The 18,234-nt window shown below is 36.5% G+C and overlaps 2 protein-coding genes across 7 annotated transcripts; both read right to left on the minus strand.

Moving 5' to 3' along the window:
- Nucleotides 1-1,610: 1,610 nt before the first annotated feature.
- On the minus strand, nucleotides 1,611-7,838 carry SPC98 (spindle pole body component 98). 6 transcript variants are annotated; one of them, XM_088864421.1, is made up of 6 exons: nucleotides 4,779-7,832; nucleotides 3,812-4,245; nucleotides 3,443-3,621; nucleotides 2,513-2,736; nucleotides 2,290-2,361; nucleotides 1,611-1,895 (listed from the first exon to the last, which is right to left on the minus strand). In XM_088864421.1, exons 1-2 carry the CDS (start codon nucleotides 7,067-7,069, stop codon nucleotides 3,954-3,956), a joined length of 2,583 nt encoding a protein of 860 aa, XP_088720547.1. In that variant the 5' UTR covers nucleotides 7,070-7,832; the 3' UTR covers nucleotides 1,611-1,895; nucleotides 2,290-2,361; nucleotides 2,513-2,736; nucleotides 3,443-3,621; nucleotides 3,812-3,953. The 6 variants fall into 6 exon arrangements, with proteins under 6 accessions (XP_088720547.1, XP_088720545.1, XP_088720548.1 ...); XM_088864419.1 differs by having other exon boundaries at nucleotides 2,286-2,361; XM_088864422.1 differs by lacking the exon at nucleotides 2,513-2,736.
- A 3,310-nt stretch (nucleotides 7,839-11,148) lies between these two features.
- LOC18439318 (DNA-3-methyladenine glycosylase (MAG)) lies at nucleotides 11,149-18,006 on the minus strand. Its single transcript, XM_006849485.4, has 6 exons — nucleotides 17,674-18,006; nucleotides 16,505-16,576; nucleotides 16,114-16,237; nucleotides 13,092-13,162; nucleotides 11,848-11,905; nucleotides 11,149-11,575 (listed from the first exon to the last, which is right to left on the minus strand). Exons 1-6 carry the CDS (start codon nucleotides 17,983-17,985, stop codon nucleotides 11,406-11,408), a joined length of 807 nt encoding a protein of 268 aa, XP_006849548.1. The 5' UTR covers nucleotides 17,986-18,006; the 3' UTR covers nucleotides 11,149-11,405.
- Nucleotides 18,007-18,234: the final 228 nt, after the last annotated feature.

Genomic DNA, 18,234 nt, shown 5'->3' on the forward strand with positions numbered 1-18,234 from the left:
GGAAAAGGTCAAGTCTGGGTCCAGGTCCGGATCCGGATCCGAATCCGGGTCCAGTGATATTTTTCGGGTCTCAATATATGAAATATATTTAAATATAGTCAAATACATAGTATAATTTTTGGGTCGGGTCCAGGTCCCTCACAATATCTTCGGGTCTGGTGAATTTAGGTCCAGTTGGGTCCGGGTCTCATATCATTTTTTAGGTCTGGGTCAAGGTGGTCCCAACCCCACTCCACCCCTATTAAAGAACACTAACCCATGCTTCTTTGGTGGCTCATAGATGTCATTCTAAAACCTCCGCTTTTTTAATGGTTATTTTATATTGAAACCTGACCCTATTCACTTAGAGAGCATGATTTGATTGAGCAATGTAATTTTAAAAACTTTGGAGAAAACCATTAAGGTTTTATAGGAAGTTAAGAACAAAGTTTAAGAGAGGGATCCCATCAAATGCATATGAATGTACTGCTATATTTGCACACTACCTCGGCGATGACCGCAATGTAATATGGGATCAAAGTAAATTGAAAAAGAACTTTAGGAAACTAACCTAGCTTTTGAAAGAAATTAAACAAAAGATATTTAAATTGAATAAAATAATAAAAAATTAAAAACTAAAAGTAGATAGAAAAAAAAAAAATACTCAGTATAGATATCTGTGGTCCTTGATATATAATACAAAGCAAAAGCAAATCGAGTCAGAATGAATATATGATATTTGATTGAAGAGTGTATCCACAAAATAAGAGTATATAAATATATGAGCCCGGATCACAATGTTTTATGCTGCATTTTGGTAGAACTCGGTGTATATGGAAGACGATTATGGTGTATAAAGGATATATAATTTATAGGAGATGGGTTTGTGGAAAACAAGTTTTTGGCTGGTCAATCAAGGTTAGATCAAAAGAAAAAGGTCCCTAAATTTGTGCCTAGAATTGAATGGATGAAACTGGGTTCCTAGGGTTTAGATCCAGGGTATTAATAGAAGGTATAGCTAGGATGGGAAACTATCACTAAATTTTGGGTTTTGTAGTTCCTAGGAGTACTTTGGTTATAAAAATATATATGGGATCAAGAGGGTTGTTATGAGAAATTATTGGCAGGAAAGCTAGGGTTCTCTCTAAATCTAAACTCTTGATCTTTCTGAGACAGTATTTATGGGCCGCATTCTGGACAGTAGGGTTTTGAATCAATGGCCTAGCTTTACTCAATAACATGTCAAACCGCCTTACAATGCTTCTGAAACTCTAAAATGCATCCTAAGCATGTCCGCCTAAGTTGTATTATTTCATACGAAGTGTGGCACATCTTGTGCTGTGTACGACAAACGTTGTGCTTTGTGCAGCAAAGATGTGTCATTCACGAGGCAAATGTATCATTCTGTACACCAGTTCAGTGCAAAGGTAGTAACTTTCAAAAGGTAAAACTTGGACCATATGAAAGTTTATTCAGTTCCCTCTAAAATAGCAGAGATTTAAAGTCATATAGGTCATTTTTTTCCTAGGGATGAATTCTAACTGTTTCTCAGGGTTCATAAGATTATTCTAGTAGGCCGGTGACCTAGGGTGTATCGGAAGACATCAACAAATGTCTAAGGACACTATATGTGACTTACGCATTATATGATACGTAACAATAACCAGTCACATTTCAGGTATCTACAGTTGCTCCTCTTTAATGCTTATTCAGTAACACGAGTTGAATAAATATCAAATAAGAGATATATCAAGCAATATTACATATATATGAAAATGACCTTTCTGATCATCAAATATATGTTAGTGTTGCTTGTGTATCACATGGATGACTTGGTTGGCCACTGCCAAATGCGACGATATGTGACTTAAATCCCCATGAAATGAAACATGCTGCTCCTCATGAAATGAAACATGCTGCCAATCAAAAAAAGATATTTGAATCCTCATGGCATGATACTGGTTGCCATTTGAAAAAATTGCAAGTATGCATATTGCCTTGAACTCAGGATGCAAATAAAGAACGTGACATCAGATTTATAATTCAAGATCCTCATATAAGCATAGAGTAAGTTTAACCATGATAAATTTTACGAGCTTCAAACAAATCATACATTTCTCAAATCAAGTTTGGCTCAAAATTTCAGGATGGTGCCATCATGCTCGTCTGCATCTAGCTCATTAGTTTTAGAAATTTATTTATGAAAGATTAAAAAACATGAAGCACAAGGGCTTTAAAAATAATCCACATTAGAGGTTCCAAAAAGACAAACATAATGCTTTGAAAAATAATGTGAACATACTCACCAACCTAGGAGGAATTGTAGTCTTGAATAAAGTCTTCAGACACCATTCTGTCCCTTCTTCATGCTACACACATTCCCTGTGGACCAAAAAAATCTATATAATCCCATTTTGGGACAATTTTGTACTCCGATGTGGATTCCTAATTAACTGTGATGCACACATTGTAAAGCAAGCTCCTGTATGATATCAAAAGCTCCAACAGAATGATCATATGAAAGTCAACTCACATGAATGATATCTCTAATCTTCTCCAACATCTCTGCAAACTTAACCACCACTCATATACAAACATTTTGAAGGCAAAAGCAACCCTCACAAAAGAACCACCGAATAGAGCCGCTGGCGGGCATTGGCTGGCCCACGGGCTTTCAGGAGAGACCCAGTTTCAGCTGGTTTGGGACTCATGTTAAGGACTGCAGTATGGGTTGGGTCGGGCTAGCATTGGCCCAGCCTGAAAAATTTTAAGACATATATTATATACAATTTTATTTTTATATTGTTTTTGTCTTTTTTGAGAAATTTATAATGTACATATTATATATATTAAATATGTTTTCTATCGACAAATTTATAATGTATATATTAAATATGTTAAATATGTCTTCTTTTCATATTAATATAGGGTAGGGCCCAGCCCAGCCCAGTCCATTTTCCTCACTATCATGATTTTGGGTCGTGCCCAGCCCAAAACCAAATTTTTGGTCCCATTCCTACCCTACCTTGTTTCAGACCAGGCTTGGTCCAGGGATGGCCCTATCTGAACCCAAACTGTTACAGCCCTACCACCAAATCCCCAATGGTAGATTTCTGTTTTTTAATTAGTAATTAAACAAATTTTATTGGACCATCAAGCCCCCCATGGACTTAGCAAAGGACCTTCATTGCATCAGTTGGACGTCAAGAGAATCATAGAGAAAAGACTGTGGGAACTCCATATTCCATGCACTCCAGCCATGGATTGATAAAACAAAGAAAAACACCAAGTAATCAGAGTACAGCTTCGATTTCAATTAGGGAAGCAAAACTTGTGACAGATGTATAACTGCAAATAAAAGCAAGAAGAAACCAATAAATGATATCATTCACAACCTGTGGCAGATACATTTAACAGCCAAATCAGAAACCAGAAAAAAAGATATACAGATGTACAAACTTACGGATTCAGGGACTTGTTAGAACCGATTGAAAAAAATCCACACCTCCAATGTAAACTTAGGCTATCACAAGCTTAAAAACACCAAAGACATAAGATGCCATTGATTAAACCATACCAGAGGACCCCCATAATCACATATTTGGAAAGTCCCACATCCATCACCAAGGAAGAAGAAATCACCTGCACCAAATCATGAAAAAATAAATGCCAAAAAAAAAAAACAATAAAGAAGAGAGAAAAGCCAAAACCAATAAAAGAAAAAGAAACATGAGAAAAAATATATATATGAAAGAACCAATAAAGAAAGTCGAGAAGAAGAGTCCACCTGAGAGCCTCTAAATAAAGTAATTGAAAATAATCATATACTTACCAAGGAAATAATATGTGAAGGAAATCAATCTAACGTGGTTCAATAAGAAAAACCCAACCGAGATGATCAGATCACATGACATGTCAAGATGCCATCCTTGCAATGGTTATAGATATGTTGACAAAAAACACTAAAAAATCAGTCAGCTTCTAGCTTGGAGAGACTTCAAAGATGCATTAGCCTGCTGCCTAGTATAAAATTCAGTGAAGTCCAGCCGAAAGAAAAGGAATTTGAGATCAACGTGTTGCTGCACAGGCAACTGAGCAATGAAGCCATCGAGCAGCAAAGAATACTCATCAGCAATGCCATCCATCTCTTCTCCCATTTTACGTATAAATTCTCCAGTGACTTGTGACATAGCTTTTCGACCACCAACCCATGCACCTGCTCTTTGTCGCTCATTTTTTGATCTTGATCTTGACTTACTACCCTCTCTGAAACAATTGAAAAAATTCCATATTCAATCGATTACCAACAAGATCGCATCAATATATGAAGAAACCAAAGAAACAAAAAGAAATGCTCCAGTATAAGATGTGAATCATAGTTGCAAACTATGGCATTATTTCATATAAATTTGCTAACTTTCATGAGTTAAATCCTAATCAAGTTGAACTTTAAAAACCCAGCTGAAAATCTAGGGTACTAAGATCCTGGATATGCAGCTGGAAGTTTTCCAAAGGAAAAGTTCAAGAAAGGCTTTGGAGAAAGAGTCAGTACATAGTTCCTTTAACAATGGTAATTTCACTTTATCATTTTTCTAACCTTTGACAAGTTTTATTTTTTTGAGAAAATTTGTGTCATATTTCCCAATTCGAGAAGATCCCTAGGATTCAGGTTCTCAAATACTGTCAAAAAATAGAGTCTAGTGACAATTGTATGATCCATGCAGGCCAAGTATAACAAATAAAACAAATGATAAATATAAACAAATAATAATAAAAATAACAGAAACAATGTGGAATACCTTGCTTGCAGGTCATGGAGACGTTCATATAATCGGTCGGCATGACTTCTGAACCTCAGTATGAGCTCAAAGAGGACAAAGAGAGTTTTGCAAATGTGTTGAGACCTCTCTCCCAAAAGTGACTTCTCCACGATTGAATTCAGATACTTCTCATGAGCAGCAAGCAGGTCATCTAGGTCCTGAGCCTCCTCCATCTCCTCCAAGAAACAAGACCATGACACCTCAAGAACCTCAAACATTATATAATACTGAAGATTTGTGACAAAATGGTTCATCTCATCCCAAAGCACCTGACATCTTCTGAGTATGGCCACAAACCTAACCTTGACCCCAGCATCCATGGACAAGAGCTGAGAAATTGTACAATTGGGTTTCATAACTTTCCATGCACCAATCAACGCATGCTCCACTCGCCTCAACTTCCAAAGAAAATTGAAAATTCGGAGATATTTTGCCATTACAAACTCTGTAAACACAGTATCAAGGGGTACCCTCGTATTGTATTCAAGAGAAAATACATCCCAGCCCCTGTCGCCTGAACCATGAGGCATCATCTTCACCCTCAATCTATCCAATATATCGGGGTCATCATACTGTGCATTGGAGGCTCGAATAGCACTTTCTAATAACCCCGCCAGCTTAAATGAGCTGATTGTATTAGCAGGCTCTGAAAGTTCAGGACCCACAATATCCATTAAATACTGGATAAAATCACCTTGCCCAAGAAGCAAATATCGCTTAATTGCAAGGCAATGCTCCTTGAACTTGAACTTCTTGCACATAACATCGATCAGATGCTTATCGATTCTCTTTGCCGCTTCAATAACAAGAGCTTCAAGGGCCTCTGTCTCCCCATATCCAAGCTCACCTCTCCTAGTGGTGGCCCCAACAAGGGGAGCACCAGCCCAGTCTTGATCCTCACAACAAACACGAAGAAAATTGATCGATTTTCCAGTCCTTAATATACGTTGAGCTAAATGCTCTGATATAAAGCCTGGTAACATAGAAGCATTGACCTGATACCTATCCCTCCAAAGTGATTCAGCCTTAACTGTCTGACTCACAATGAAAAATTCTCCATAAATATCATTTAGCTCTCCCTCTAAAACCCAAGTTCTGACCATTTCAAATAGCGGGGAGCAAACCCTTCGAAGAAGCCTGCCCATAAACTCCTGAAACAGAGGATCTCCATGTTGGGCATGGACATGGATGGCTCCAGCCATGGCCCCACCTCTCAAAACCCTAGAATTGTCGACAAGAACAGCCATCAGCCGCATCCTGGTTGTTGGTTCAGTGAGCCAAACGGATAGCCTTCGAAGAGAGAGATAATTTCCGGAACTGCTCTCTGAAACCAGAGGAATGGGATTAAGAGATTGGGTTTCGAGAACAGCTAAAAGCCTGTAATAATCAGATAGCTCATCATGTAAAGCTGCACAAAATGCTTGACCCACTGTTCCAATCTCGTCAGCAGGGAACTTCTCCATGCTATCTGAGATATAACCTCTCACCTTTCGGAAGAGCCAACCTAATTCACAAAGCTTCATGACCAAAACCCTAGTGGCTCGAGGAACCCTAATTGATTCTGGCAACACGTATCCATCAGATTCTATATCGAACCTCACGTATCGACCATCAATTCCCTGACAAGCATAGATGATATCCTTAACCAGAGCACTCTCTGAAACCTCAGTTTCATCACGTAAAAGAACCGAAAATTCTCTGAAAGCAGCCTGTCGAATATTTTCAGGATCCTTTGAGAGCAATAAGACCCCCCCAGTTGAAGAAACCTTTTCTCGATCTGAAACCCTTTCCCTATCTCTGGTAACAAACTTAGAATTCTCATAATGATCCCTTTTAACAGAGTTTTCATTACCAAAAATAGCAGGAAGTCCACCATTAGATGCAGAAGCTATACAACTAGGTGAAAGCGAAACCCTGACCCTAGATTCAAGTTTATCCTTGCTTTGATCCTGTGATATGACCTTGAGAAGATAAAGAACTGACCATTTATTGCTTATGGTTCCTGGACCAGATTTAGAAGAGAACTTGGAGTAAAGATCAGCAAAAGCTAGGGCATCAGATGACCTACCTTCAAGAACAAGCTGACGCTTTATTGACTCAGCCATGGCTGCTTCATCAGCTGCAATAGAAGGCGTCATACGACTGCTGAGGATACGAGAAGCATACTTGTAAGCCTTCTCTGCATATTCTGGAGACTGGTTAGTAATGGTGGCTGGAAGGAGGCGGAGGACTACGTCTCGAACCAATTCTGCAAGCTCCTTCTCCTCCATTGCTTGATTATTTGGATCCCACTGGCTAAAGCATGGTGAGGGTTTAACGCCAAAACCCTAATTTCCAGTTGAAAAGTAAGGAATGCAGGTGACTGTGAATCCTGGAAACTAAATCCCCGAGTTTATAAACATTAATGAGCCCAATGAATCAGAAGCTGATGGTGAAGGAGCCATGGTTCGGAAAAACCCTAAGTTTCAGAGTAAAGCAGGGGTTGCAGCATTTGTTTAATAAGGAGAGAGAGGAAAGATTAAACCCCAGTTACCAGCTCAGAATCAGGAAATTCAGAAGCTTGAAAATCCTTTAACTAAAGCCTAATTCGCAGAAAGAAGCAAAACCCAGAGTTGCAGAACCATGGAGGACAAAACCTAAGTTCTAGGCTGAACTAGGAGGTTGCAGGTGCTTGCGGTCCCGATCCACCGAAGAGCTGAGACCTAAATCTTTTGAAATCCTGACCTAATTTAGAGGGAGAAAGAAGAAGCAGGTGAAACGATCAGATCCAATGAACTTAAACCCTAAAAATGAAGCAGAAGAGTTGCAGGAAAGCTTCGAGTGCAGGCGCGTAAATCGTAAGGTTTTTTTTTAAATTGGATTTAATGGATGGTCATGCATTGCCCCTGAGAAATATGGTAATACCGTGGCTTCACCTTCATATGTAACAACGTGTGATTTAAAAAATGGATTGGTGACTACGATCGGGTCGGAATCACAGTTTACTGATAGCGAATCTGTGAAAAAATACGCGCAAAAACGGTGAACCAGTCAAGAACTGGCATGGATCGGTGAATCGGCATTTTTTTTGTAGTAAAATGGCATTTTTACTGCAGCAAAACAGTATTTTAGTATGGCAAATCGTCGGTTCTCTTCTAGACTCAGGTGATTTCCAATATATTTACAGAACTCACAGAGTGAGAGATTCTAGGATCGGACCGGGCAATTCCACGCTGACCATTGTGTATAACTAATAAAACAAGTAAAAAATAAAAGAAAAAATTTATAGAAGATTGCAATCTTATAATGTAGAAGTAGGATGCATATCAAAAAATTAGTAGCGGATAGATTCTGAAGTTGAGAATTCTTCCTAGTAATCATCTCGACCTCAAAATATATAGATATATAAAAAAAAACTCAAATTCCAAAATTTAAGATTTTTAAGTGTATATAGATCTGCTCTGTCTATACCATTTTTTAAATTTGAATTTCATAATTAGGATTGAGCATAGATCTTCAAGCCATTGTAAGAATTCAGACATAGGAACTATATCTTTTGATAAAATTTAAAGTGTGAACACCTTATAATCATGTATCTAGATCGGACTGATATGTATATATCTTGTCTGATTCCCAATTCCATGAGAGAATATGCTTCAATAGTTACTAGGTCGGATTTAAATCACCAATTAACAATCCAAATCGATTATTTTTTCAACTTTCATTTTTCTCTGAGTAACGAATTTATTTTTAAATATCTTGGTTTTATATATAATGAGTATTTTAATACTCATTGATTTCTAATTCGAATCACCGATTTAGATGGGAATGAATCAAGATCAAGCACGTACCAGGATGGTATAGTCCCGGGCCAACTCCCTCCTACACTATTATAAAGTAAATTCATTGTATAAGTACTTGAAGCAAAGTTCATAAATAATAATTGAAGCAAAGTTCATGAAAAATTTACATAAACTGGCCAACTGTAAAATATATTGTATTTTTATGTGATGCTTTTAGAATAATTCCTAATTCCGCTCTATGCGCAAAAAATAATGATTCAAGATTGAATTGATGTCATCCAATTTTTGGGGAGTAAGATCTAAGCGTTAGAAAACTCAAAAGTCAAGTTTTCTCGTTTGAAAATAATCATATAGGTAATTTTTGGGGTGTAAGATCTAATTATAAAAAACTCAAAATTCAAGTCTTCTCTTTTAAAAATAATCATATAGGTATTCTAGGTGGTTCCCAAATTTCAGATTTAAAAAAATTCTCAAGTTGGTATGTTGATCGAGGAAGTAAATATATGCTATCCTCCCCGCTGCTCTTAGAATAATTTAAAGGAAAAGTGTTTTGTGAGTCAGCGGACTCACTAGCCCATCGCCTTACAAATATCTATCTTTTAAATGAACCTCCACAACTAAAGATTCCAATCCAATGGTTTGAAAAAGTTTCACAAAAAGTATTTAAAATTTTTATTTTATTTTTTATACTCATGATCATCATGAATCTCTACAAATTTGGATCCAAGATCTATACCAAAAATGGGTGTTAGACGGAGCCGGCATGAGATCAGGGGACTCATAAAAACGGATCCTAATTTAAAAGGACTTTTGTGCATGAGATTCATGTATGAATGACAAATTATGCGTGTGTATGCATGTACACTGTCATGCATGCATGCATAGGCGCAGTTGTACCTACTAATAATAATACAACCATATGTTAAGGATTTCCAAACTTCAATTTCTACCACTCGAGGAAAAGTATTTCATGTGTTAGGGCTTAGGAGACGCAGGGCAATTCAATAACTGTCCCCCAATGCATCGAAGCATGATTTGAAAAAAATGCGTGCCACAATGGTGTTAAAACACATCATTTTAATTTCTTTTGTTCTTCTTTTTTTACAAATTCATGTTCACCATGGTTCAGATTCTTGACCCTAAAATTTTGACTCCAAAATTCATCTCTAAGATAGATTTTGGAAGAAAATGCATGTCAATTAATGTTAAAAAATCGACTCGGCCAAGGTACTCGGCTCTTGGCCAAGCCGAGTTACTCGGGCAAGTCCGAATAACTCGCCCAAGTTATATATATATATATATATAGACAAAGAGAGAGAAAATATCTTGTCAGCCCACGAGCTGACAGCTACAGTGTTACATATAATGCGACGACACTTTTAGAAAACCATGTTTGTGGTATTTGTATGATCCAAAATTTTGTACACATACTCTCTTTATTTCAATAATTAATCTAAAAAAAATAAAAATCAATTTGAACCCTAGATATGGTCAAAATGAGTATCCTCTAACAACAAATCTAGACCATTTGGTGAATTTCAAGATCTTCACCTTTACAATCTCAAAATCATTTTTTTATTTTTTAACATTGTTTATCTAATGATAATAAAGCCATCCAAAAATTTGGAAAAGAAAAAAATCCTTCTAAAGCTTAGATCTAAGCATCTTATCAAAATGGACGGCCTATATTAATTGGGCTAAAAAAATACTTTCTAAGTTGTGTTTTCAATTATTTTTTTTTGTGATTGTTTGTTAGAATGAAAGGGTGTATATTTTAAAAGTTGGATCAAATAAATAGCCTTAATATGGCTTTTGAAGATTGTTGCATCATATTACTATATGGAAAAAGCTTGAGTGAACCCACTAGCTCATGGAATAGTATAAGCCCAACGGCTTAGATTGAATCTAGATCAATTTGACGAACACTAATGTCTGATAGTGTTTTAAAATTTATTTTTTTTTTACGAATCTAAATTACTTGAAATTTTAGACGTGTGTTTTTCTCATCAAGCCACACCTAATAAAAATATAAAAATAAATAAATCACGAAAAAACAATTGATCAAAATACCCCTGAAACTTTTCGGGGAATATTTTTGTTAATTTATTTAATGTAAAATATATTTTTTGATATTTTTCGAAGATTCACCTATTTTCAATATACACAGGCTTTAAATTTCAAGTGATTAGGATTTGTAAAAAAAAAAAAATTCAAACACTACCAGACATCCATGATCGTTAAATCGGTCCAAATTCAATTTGGACCGTTAGACTCATTTTTTTCCTGTAGGCTCACCTTAGCATCTTCCTCTCTCGCTCTCTCTCTCTCTCTCTCTCTCTCTCTCTCTCTCTCTCTCTCTATATATATATATATATATATATATATATATATATATATATATATATATATCCTCGGCTGCACCTTATATTTTTGGTACATAAAACTCTCAAATTAATCAACTAGATCTTGACAATAATGGACACGAAAATAAGAATTTCATGCGTTAGACGTAGTGTCTCTTGTGGCACATTATTTGGACCATACATTTCAAATAAGGATTTGCAGCATTTGTTAAGCTTCAAATTTCATAATTCACGAACCGGTAAAAAGACATGAACAATATATGTTTGAGATCATGTGTTTGAATGTACAATAGTACACACGTACACAACAATCAGCTAAACAAAACACTTTCGACTTTCGTTAGGGCACAGGAGTAACAATGCTTTTATGTTAATATCCAAATAACATCACAAAAAAAATAAGAAAAGAAGAAAAAATCATGAACATGTACACGCGACGTGAATGCAACATACAATGTATATCACATCAAGGAGGCCTTAAGACTGTTTCTAGGCGCACTTATCCAAGGAGTACCTGCAATAGCAAACCTCCACAGAGCACTCACATGTTCTGGAGATGCATAATCAATCCCCACTCGTGGACCAACCAATATGTTTTCTGGTGCCGGTCCATTCAATACTTCCAGTCCCCCTACTCCAAATCCATTATATTAGAATGTACGCTTGAAAAGGAGAAGGAATTAAAAATACATTGATCTTAATTCATAAATAAATATGCATGTATTAAGGCATAGATGTCTGTCTGTAGAAATGATAATGATTGGTCAGTGAATCTGCATTACTGGAAATTTCAAGTTTGTTTCAGGTTAGAAAACCAGTAGAGAGAGAGAGAGAGCTTAGCACACACACGTATGTCCACATAGATGCATGTCAGTATGTGCAAGCAGGACATGACAAACTTACCAGGGATATAAAGAGGATGATTTGACCATGAAGTTGTTAGGCCTAATGCTTGACCAACCTAACAAAAGAGATGTGAAGGCAGATAAAAATGAGATACCACTATTTCTAGGCTTCACTACATTCTTTGCAACCAACCATAACAAATCACCAGATGAAATCCAAAATAAATTATTGATGCATTACCATTTGCCTGAATTTATTTTGACAGTTCCATATGGAAAAGAAACAACGAACTAGCAATATTCATTTTATTTTATCAGGTTATTCAGGCACAAAATTCCGAACTTCCAATACTACTGCTGTTGCTTATACTACTACCATTATTGCTGTGTCTCAACTTGGTGGTAGTTAAAGTGTATAGCCACAGCACAACGTCCAATGTTTGAATCACAGGTCAAGGAAAAAGGAATTTATTGTGATATTTTCAGTAGTTTTTCTGAATGTTCCTGCAATATTGATGTATTACTGATAGTTGACCCCAAATGGTTGGGATAAAGCTCAAATGATGACGATGATGATAATTTTGTTAACTGTTAAACACTTTCCTTGTTTTCCATTGACTAGAAAATGTATTCTTGAGAAAGATCCAGATTCAAAATGAGAAGTGTAATTAAAAGTATTTAGCACACTATTTGTATGGTAAATGCAGCATCAACTACCCGCCATTGACAACAGGTGGTTGAGGACGCATTTATCATACAGGTTGCGTTGTAAATAAAATCATGTCACAAAATCCATTTTTTTAAAGCTTTTGAATTTTTGAAAATATTTTTGAGAAAAATAATCTTACTGAAGAAATTCCGAGGAAAGCACTCTCGACGCTGTGCAGGAGGCCCTTGGGGCACCCTCTTTTAAGTAGGATTTATAGGCCTATTTTGCAACATTAAATCATCAAACGTATGGAACAAAACATTTGAAGTTTTCTTTCAATTAGTTAAGAAAAAGGCACTTATCCACCAGACCCCAGCATGCTAGAAAAATGAACAAATAACAATAAAAAAGAATACCCAGTCAGAATAAGATAGTAAGGCCTACACCTTTGTTCTGTAGTACAATTCTTCCAAAGATGTGACAAAAGAGATTGATTTATGACTGTTCTGGTGAGTTTTCTTTTTTCAGGAATTTAGGTTCTTGATTTTTACATTAAAGCATTCGAGTCATTAGCAGTGTACTAATGAAGATTGGAATTACAAAGCAATGAATTATACATAAAACAATAACAAAACAATGACCGAGGGACCAACCTTCCCTGGCCCAGCTAGGAGGACAGGTTTGTCAGTTTTCTGACCACGGCGCTGCTGTATGGTCTCCAAACCTGTAAGTTATACAAGCACATTTACATACTAACATAACTAATGTATAAATCCTTCAAAAAGGAAAAATACATTCATGCATCATCTAAAACTAATAGGCACATTCGTAACATATACAATGGAGGGAATGCTTCTCCATAAAATGACGGAGTAGGATAGAAGTGGATTGTTCAAGAAGCAAGATATCAAGGCTCACTTAGACAGTGCCTTGTATTTCATGTTAAGTATACCATATATCAGTGGTGCACGGTAGAAGGTACACCACAGGCAGGGCGCCTCAATGTCTATTCTCCATGATGATCCATAGAGATTAACCATACATTGGAGAACTTCAAACATCATGAACTCCCATTAATCTCCACCGCCCATTGTGCAATGGATGGTGGATGTTTCCATGGCATACCAATACCATAAACCAACACTGCAGAGAATAGCTTCCCTTAATTTAACTGGCAGAGCCAAACCTTTTTTGGTGCAATGTAAAGACATGGCAACAATAAATTGGAATAAGTAACAAAGGTAATTTTGCAGACATGCAAAGAGATTAGTTTGATAGCAAATTAAATGGATAAGAGCAAAAAAGCCTCGTCATTTCCATGCATGTAACAAAGATTCTCTAGTGCATAAGTTATTGACTTACCTCATAGGTCTAAGTTATTCACTTACCTCATAATTGAGTTCCTCATTTCAAATTTTATTGGGTGTAGCGATGTTCATAAGCAAAATTTTCACTTGCGCAACTAATTAGAAGTGCTGGTAACTTTATGAGAACTTGGAGTGCATTATTGCATAGTAGTATTATTTTTAGCCAAGAAATACCTTGAATAGATTATATTCAATCTTGAGTCGATAATGTAGGAGAATTGAGAGATTGAGGAAGATGTCATGCATAGAATTAGAGATGGGTGGGGAAGTGGAGATGTGCATCAGGATTTTTATGTGATCATCGCATATACCAATGAAACTGATAGGGAAGTTCTATAGGACGGCTGCAAGACCAGCCATGCTGTATGGGATAGGACGGACAAGAAACAACATACCCATCAGATGAGTATAGCAGAGATGAGGAAGTTTACATGGATGAGTAACAAGACAAGAAAGGATAAAATTTGGAATGAGTACTTCCGAGGGAACTTAGGGGTGGCTCCAATAGGCAATAAGATGAGGGAAAGTAAACTTAGGTGGGCTAGCCATATGCAACGTAGACCTAATACAACACCAGTTATGAGGGGTGATTTGGTTCAAGTGGAAGGCTTTGAAAAAGCAAGAGGAAAGTACAAAAGGACATGGACGAAAGTAATGAGAAAATATATAGTGACTTATAGTCTGAGTGAGGGTATGGCCCGAGATAGAGCATAATGGCATAACAAGATTCATGTAGCCGACCCCAAATAGTTGAGATAAGGCTTGGGTGATGATGATGATTATGATTTTTAGCCATGCTCTGGATTAGTTCATGTACAATCAAAGCTTGCTCGAAAATGCTTTGATTTTGTAAATGCAACTTGATGATGTGATTTATCACAACGTTAAGCATATTAGCAATGATTTTAGTGACAACATGAAGTTCACATTGTAAAGGCTTATAGGCCTAAAATCAGTCATGGAAAAAACCAATGTTATCAAATTCGCGTCACTTCGGCTGAAGAGGCCGAAGCTTTCGGATTTTAAGCATAAACCAAAGCAAAGATAAGCATGGTGCTGCTGCTTCGGTCAGATTCGGGCCGCTCTGCTTCGGCCGAAGCTTTGAGCTGCTTCGGTCAGAAAATAAATACCTATATAAAAGCATTTTTTTATTTTTTAGATTTTTTTATTTTTATTTTTTTCCATTTTTTTTATATTTTTTATATATAAATATCTAATTTATTTATATTAAATTAAAAAAAAAAACAGTCCGAAGTCTTCCCCGGAATCGGCGTGCTTCATTTTTCTCACCAAACCGAAGAAGACTCCGAAACGAATCTGACAACATTGGAAAAAACACCTTTCTTTTATAGGATTAGGGTGACAGAGTTAAAGTGAAGGGATTGCACCATTGATTGTCTAGGAAAGGTGTCTTTATGGCCTGAGTAATTTCTGGACCAATTATGTGTCAATGTTATTGACAAAATTGGGCTAGAAAATCATCTGTGATGGAAGATTTGTTTGGGCTAAGACTCATTACGGTGCTTGCAATTTCTTCGGATAAGACCTCTTCGTAGTATTTCATTTTCTTACTCAGTGATTTGGGCTTCATAAGGGGAGTTGGATTTGAGGGTTATGGGTTGCACTCTTCCTAGGAACAATTTGTATCTTCATGATGTATCAGGTTTAATTTCATTCACATGCATTCACAGATACATACAAGGACCAATACACATGCACACCCATCAATGATTAACACTTGGGAGTAAATGATAACAAAACTAATACACATGCACACCCATCAATGATTTACACCTAGAAGTAAATGATAGCAACCCATGGTTCTAATCTAAATAGAATATATTCAATTAGAACTCTTCATTCTAAATTACAGAGGTCACTGCTGCACAAGATCCATCTAAACTCCCAACTTAAACATGCCTATTCAAGTTCAGTACTAGGTTGGTAACTGCCTAGGAGAGCCTTGCATGCATCCATCCTTTCCAAGGAAAAATCTAGATTACATAGTTTGCAATGAATTTAACATCAAGAGTTCAACAAGATAAACTAGTTGCACATAAATTTTATTCACAATAAAACCTTGAGAACCAGGTGACTTGGCCGGTTCCCAACCAGGTGACGTGGCCGGTTCCCAACCAGGTGACTTGGCCGGTTCCCAAGGTTGTTCTTCTGGAGTCCCGAGTAATTAAGGTGAGTCCGAGTTAGACTCGGCAAGGTTTTGGACACTGCATACGTCCTCAAAAATCCAACTTCTAACCAGAAGATAGTTACATTCGGAAGGTTGAAATTGAGAGAGAGAAAGAGATACCACTTATAGGAGCACAAGAGCGAATGAGGACAGCTGCACCAATTCCTTCCTTGTCAGCTACAACATTAAGCATGTAATGGAGCCCATAGCATAAATAGACATACGCGTGACCTCCTGGCCCGAACTAAATTAAAGTACAAATGCAAATTAAACCGACATAATACAAGAAACAATGTGTTTAATAAGAAAGTACCAGTTTGAAGTAAAATAAAGCAGAAATGGATGTATGAGTTTAGCATCACATAGGATTCAACTACCGTGTAAAGAAATATATTCTCGTTGGTGATTAATTACGAAATACGATTAACCGCATGGAATAATTGCAGATATCAAAGGAATTTTTTCAGAAGAACTAAAAGTAACCAAATTAAAGAAGGATAGATGAACATACCACTGGTGCTGTTCGTGCGGTAATACCAAACCGACCATGGCATGCTGTGTCATTTGGTCTATAAGCCTCCACCTGCATATCATTTGAACATAAAACCTTTAAAAGAAATCATTGAAACCTTTTTCTTGTTCCTTTAGGATTATTGGTATGTATTACTTCGAGGAAACAATGTGTAAGTCTAAAATTAAACATTCTCATTCAAAAGATAAAAATAGCAAAAGAAGAGGCCAAAAGACAAAATAAAAGCAAAGAAGATGCCAGCATTCAGTCAACCCCAATACATACAACTGACAAGTCTTTCAACCATTTTTTACAGCTAAATCCATCTCTAGTTACCCAAAGAAACATTACATTCTTTGTTCTTCTTTTCACTTTCACAATTAACATGCTGCTATTTTACAACATATTGTCACAAATGCCCACAGTCCCTTAATTGAATCATACTTATTCACATCCTTCCCTCAAATATGCTTTTTAAGACTGAGATAACTAAAACTAACAAATTTGTGTTTTTATGTTAGTACACATAATTATATCATACTCTGATACTCTGACTGCATATAAATTGTTTGATCTTTGTTAAAAATCAAGTCATATTTTGGCCAGGACAAAAAGTGCCATGGTTCACCACTTCGTGTCAAAGTTAAATTTCAAAAGAAAAGTAGAATAAAATAAAATACGCTCCTTCCTTTCACATATTAGTACCCGATAAATACAAAAATAAATAGAAACTTCATATGCAATTATGCATTCAATACTCACCTTTGTGTTTTACTAAGCACTAGTTGAAATTTTCAGTTTTTTAAGAATTTTAGAGAATAAAATTATTATTTTAAAAAACAAAACCCTGTTTTTTGCTATCATTCATTGGGTGTTCTTTCAGCATTTTCTGACGAATTATTCCCCTTTCTTTATCGTGGTTTTATCTATATTTTGAATTAAATAATCTTGTTATTCACCTCCTTAACCATCTTTTATGCCATTTTCCATGGTTCCTTCCAGTTTCCAAAATAAAACTCGAACTGCTTAGATCATCGTTAATTGCCAAATAATTCTAATGGGTTCCGGGATTTTACCACATCATATTTTTCCTCCCATTTTCTCCCCCTTTTTCCTGAATTCAAGTCGTTAGGCATCCAAAAATTCCCAATAAATCAAGTTGTTCATACCTCTGTAATTTGAAGCACGACATCATCCCTTCGAAGAAACTTTCCAAGAAGGCGAGGCGCCAAATCAAGAGAATCGCATTCGAAGAAATCACGACTAAGAATATTCAGCCTTTTTGATAAAAATTCAGAATAACTCAAACAACTGGCAGCAATAGCCATGGCCGTGGACTTTGAGTCCTTAACCTTCTTCAATTTCAGCCTCTTTCTTACAACTGGATTCGAGGTCCCTTCTCCTTCTTCTTCTTCAAAGGTCTGAACTTTTAGTTTTGACTTCCCGTTTCCTGTTCTGGTAAAACCTAGCTTCTTGGTCATTTTTTAGCGCTAAATTTCAACAGAGTTGCAGGATTGGTTCGCTTTATTTAATGAGCACCGTTTCTGCGCGGTAAGGGATTTGTTGAGTCCGGCTCCTTTTTCCTATTCGTTCTAACTCGGGATTTCTCGATATTCGATGAGCCGGACTCATTTTCGGCTTTTTCAGCCATTTTTCTTGGAAAATGAAAATATATAGAAGGGAAAAGAGTTTGGGCATACCATAACTGTCACGACCCTACCCTCGGATCC

This window comes from Amborella trichopoda, chromosome 4 (genome assembly GCF_054954075.1).
Source record: "Amborella trichopoda isolate Santa Cruz 75 chromosome 4, AtrichopodaSantaCruz75HAP2 v2.0, whole genome shotgun sequence".
In the NCBI taxonomy this organism is placed as follows: Eukaryota; Viridiplantae; Streptophyta; class Magnoliopsida; order Amborellales; family Amborellaceae; genus Amborella; species Amborella trichopoda.

Excerpts from the sequence above, each read along its gene's own strand:
- SPC98 (XM_088864422.1), bottom strand. The coding sequence starts at position 7,069 with ATGGAGGAGAAGGAGCTTGCAGAATTGGTTCGAGACGTAGTCCTCCGC. Across the intron at positions 4,246-4,778 it reads CTCCATGACCTGCAAGCAAG|AGAGGGTAGTAAGTCAAGAT; the intron begins GTATTCCACATT and ends CAATTGTTTCAG.
- LOC18439318 (XM_006849485.4), bottom strand. The coding sequence starts at position 17,985 with ATGACCAAGAAGCTAGGTTTTACCAGAACAGGAAACGGGAAGTCAAAA. Across the intron at positions 16,238-16,504 it reads CCGCACGAACAGCACCAGTG|TTCGGGCCAGGAGGTCACGC; the intron begins GTATGTTCATCT and ends ACTTTAATTTAG. Across the intron at positions 11,906-13,091 it reads TCCTAGCTGGGCCAGGGAAG|GTTGGTCAAGCATTAGGCCT; the intron begins GTTGGTCCCTCG and ends CTCTTTTGTTAG.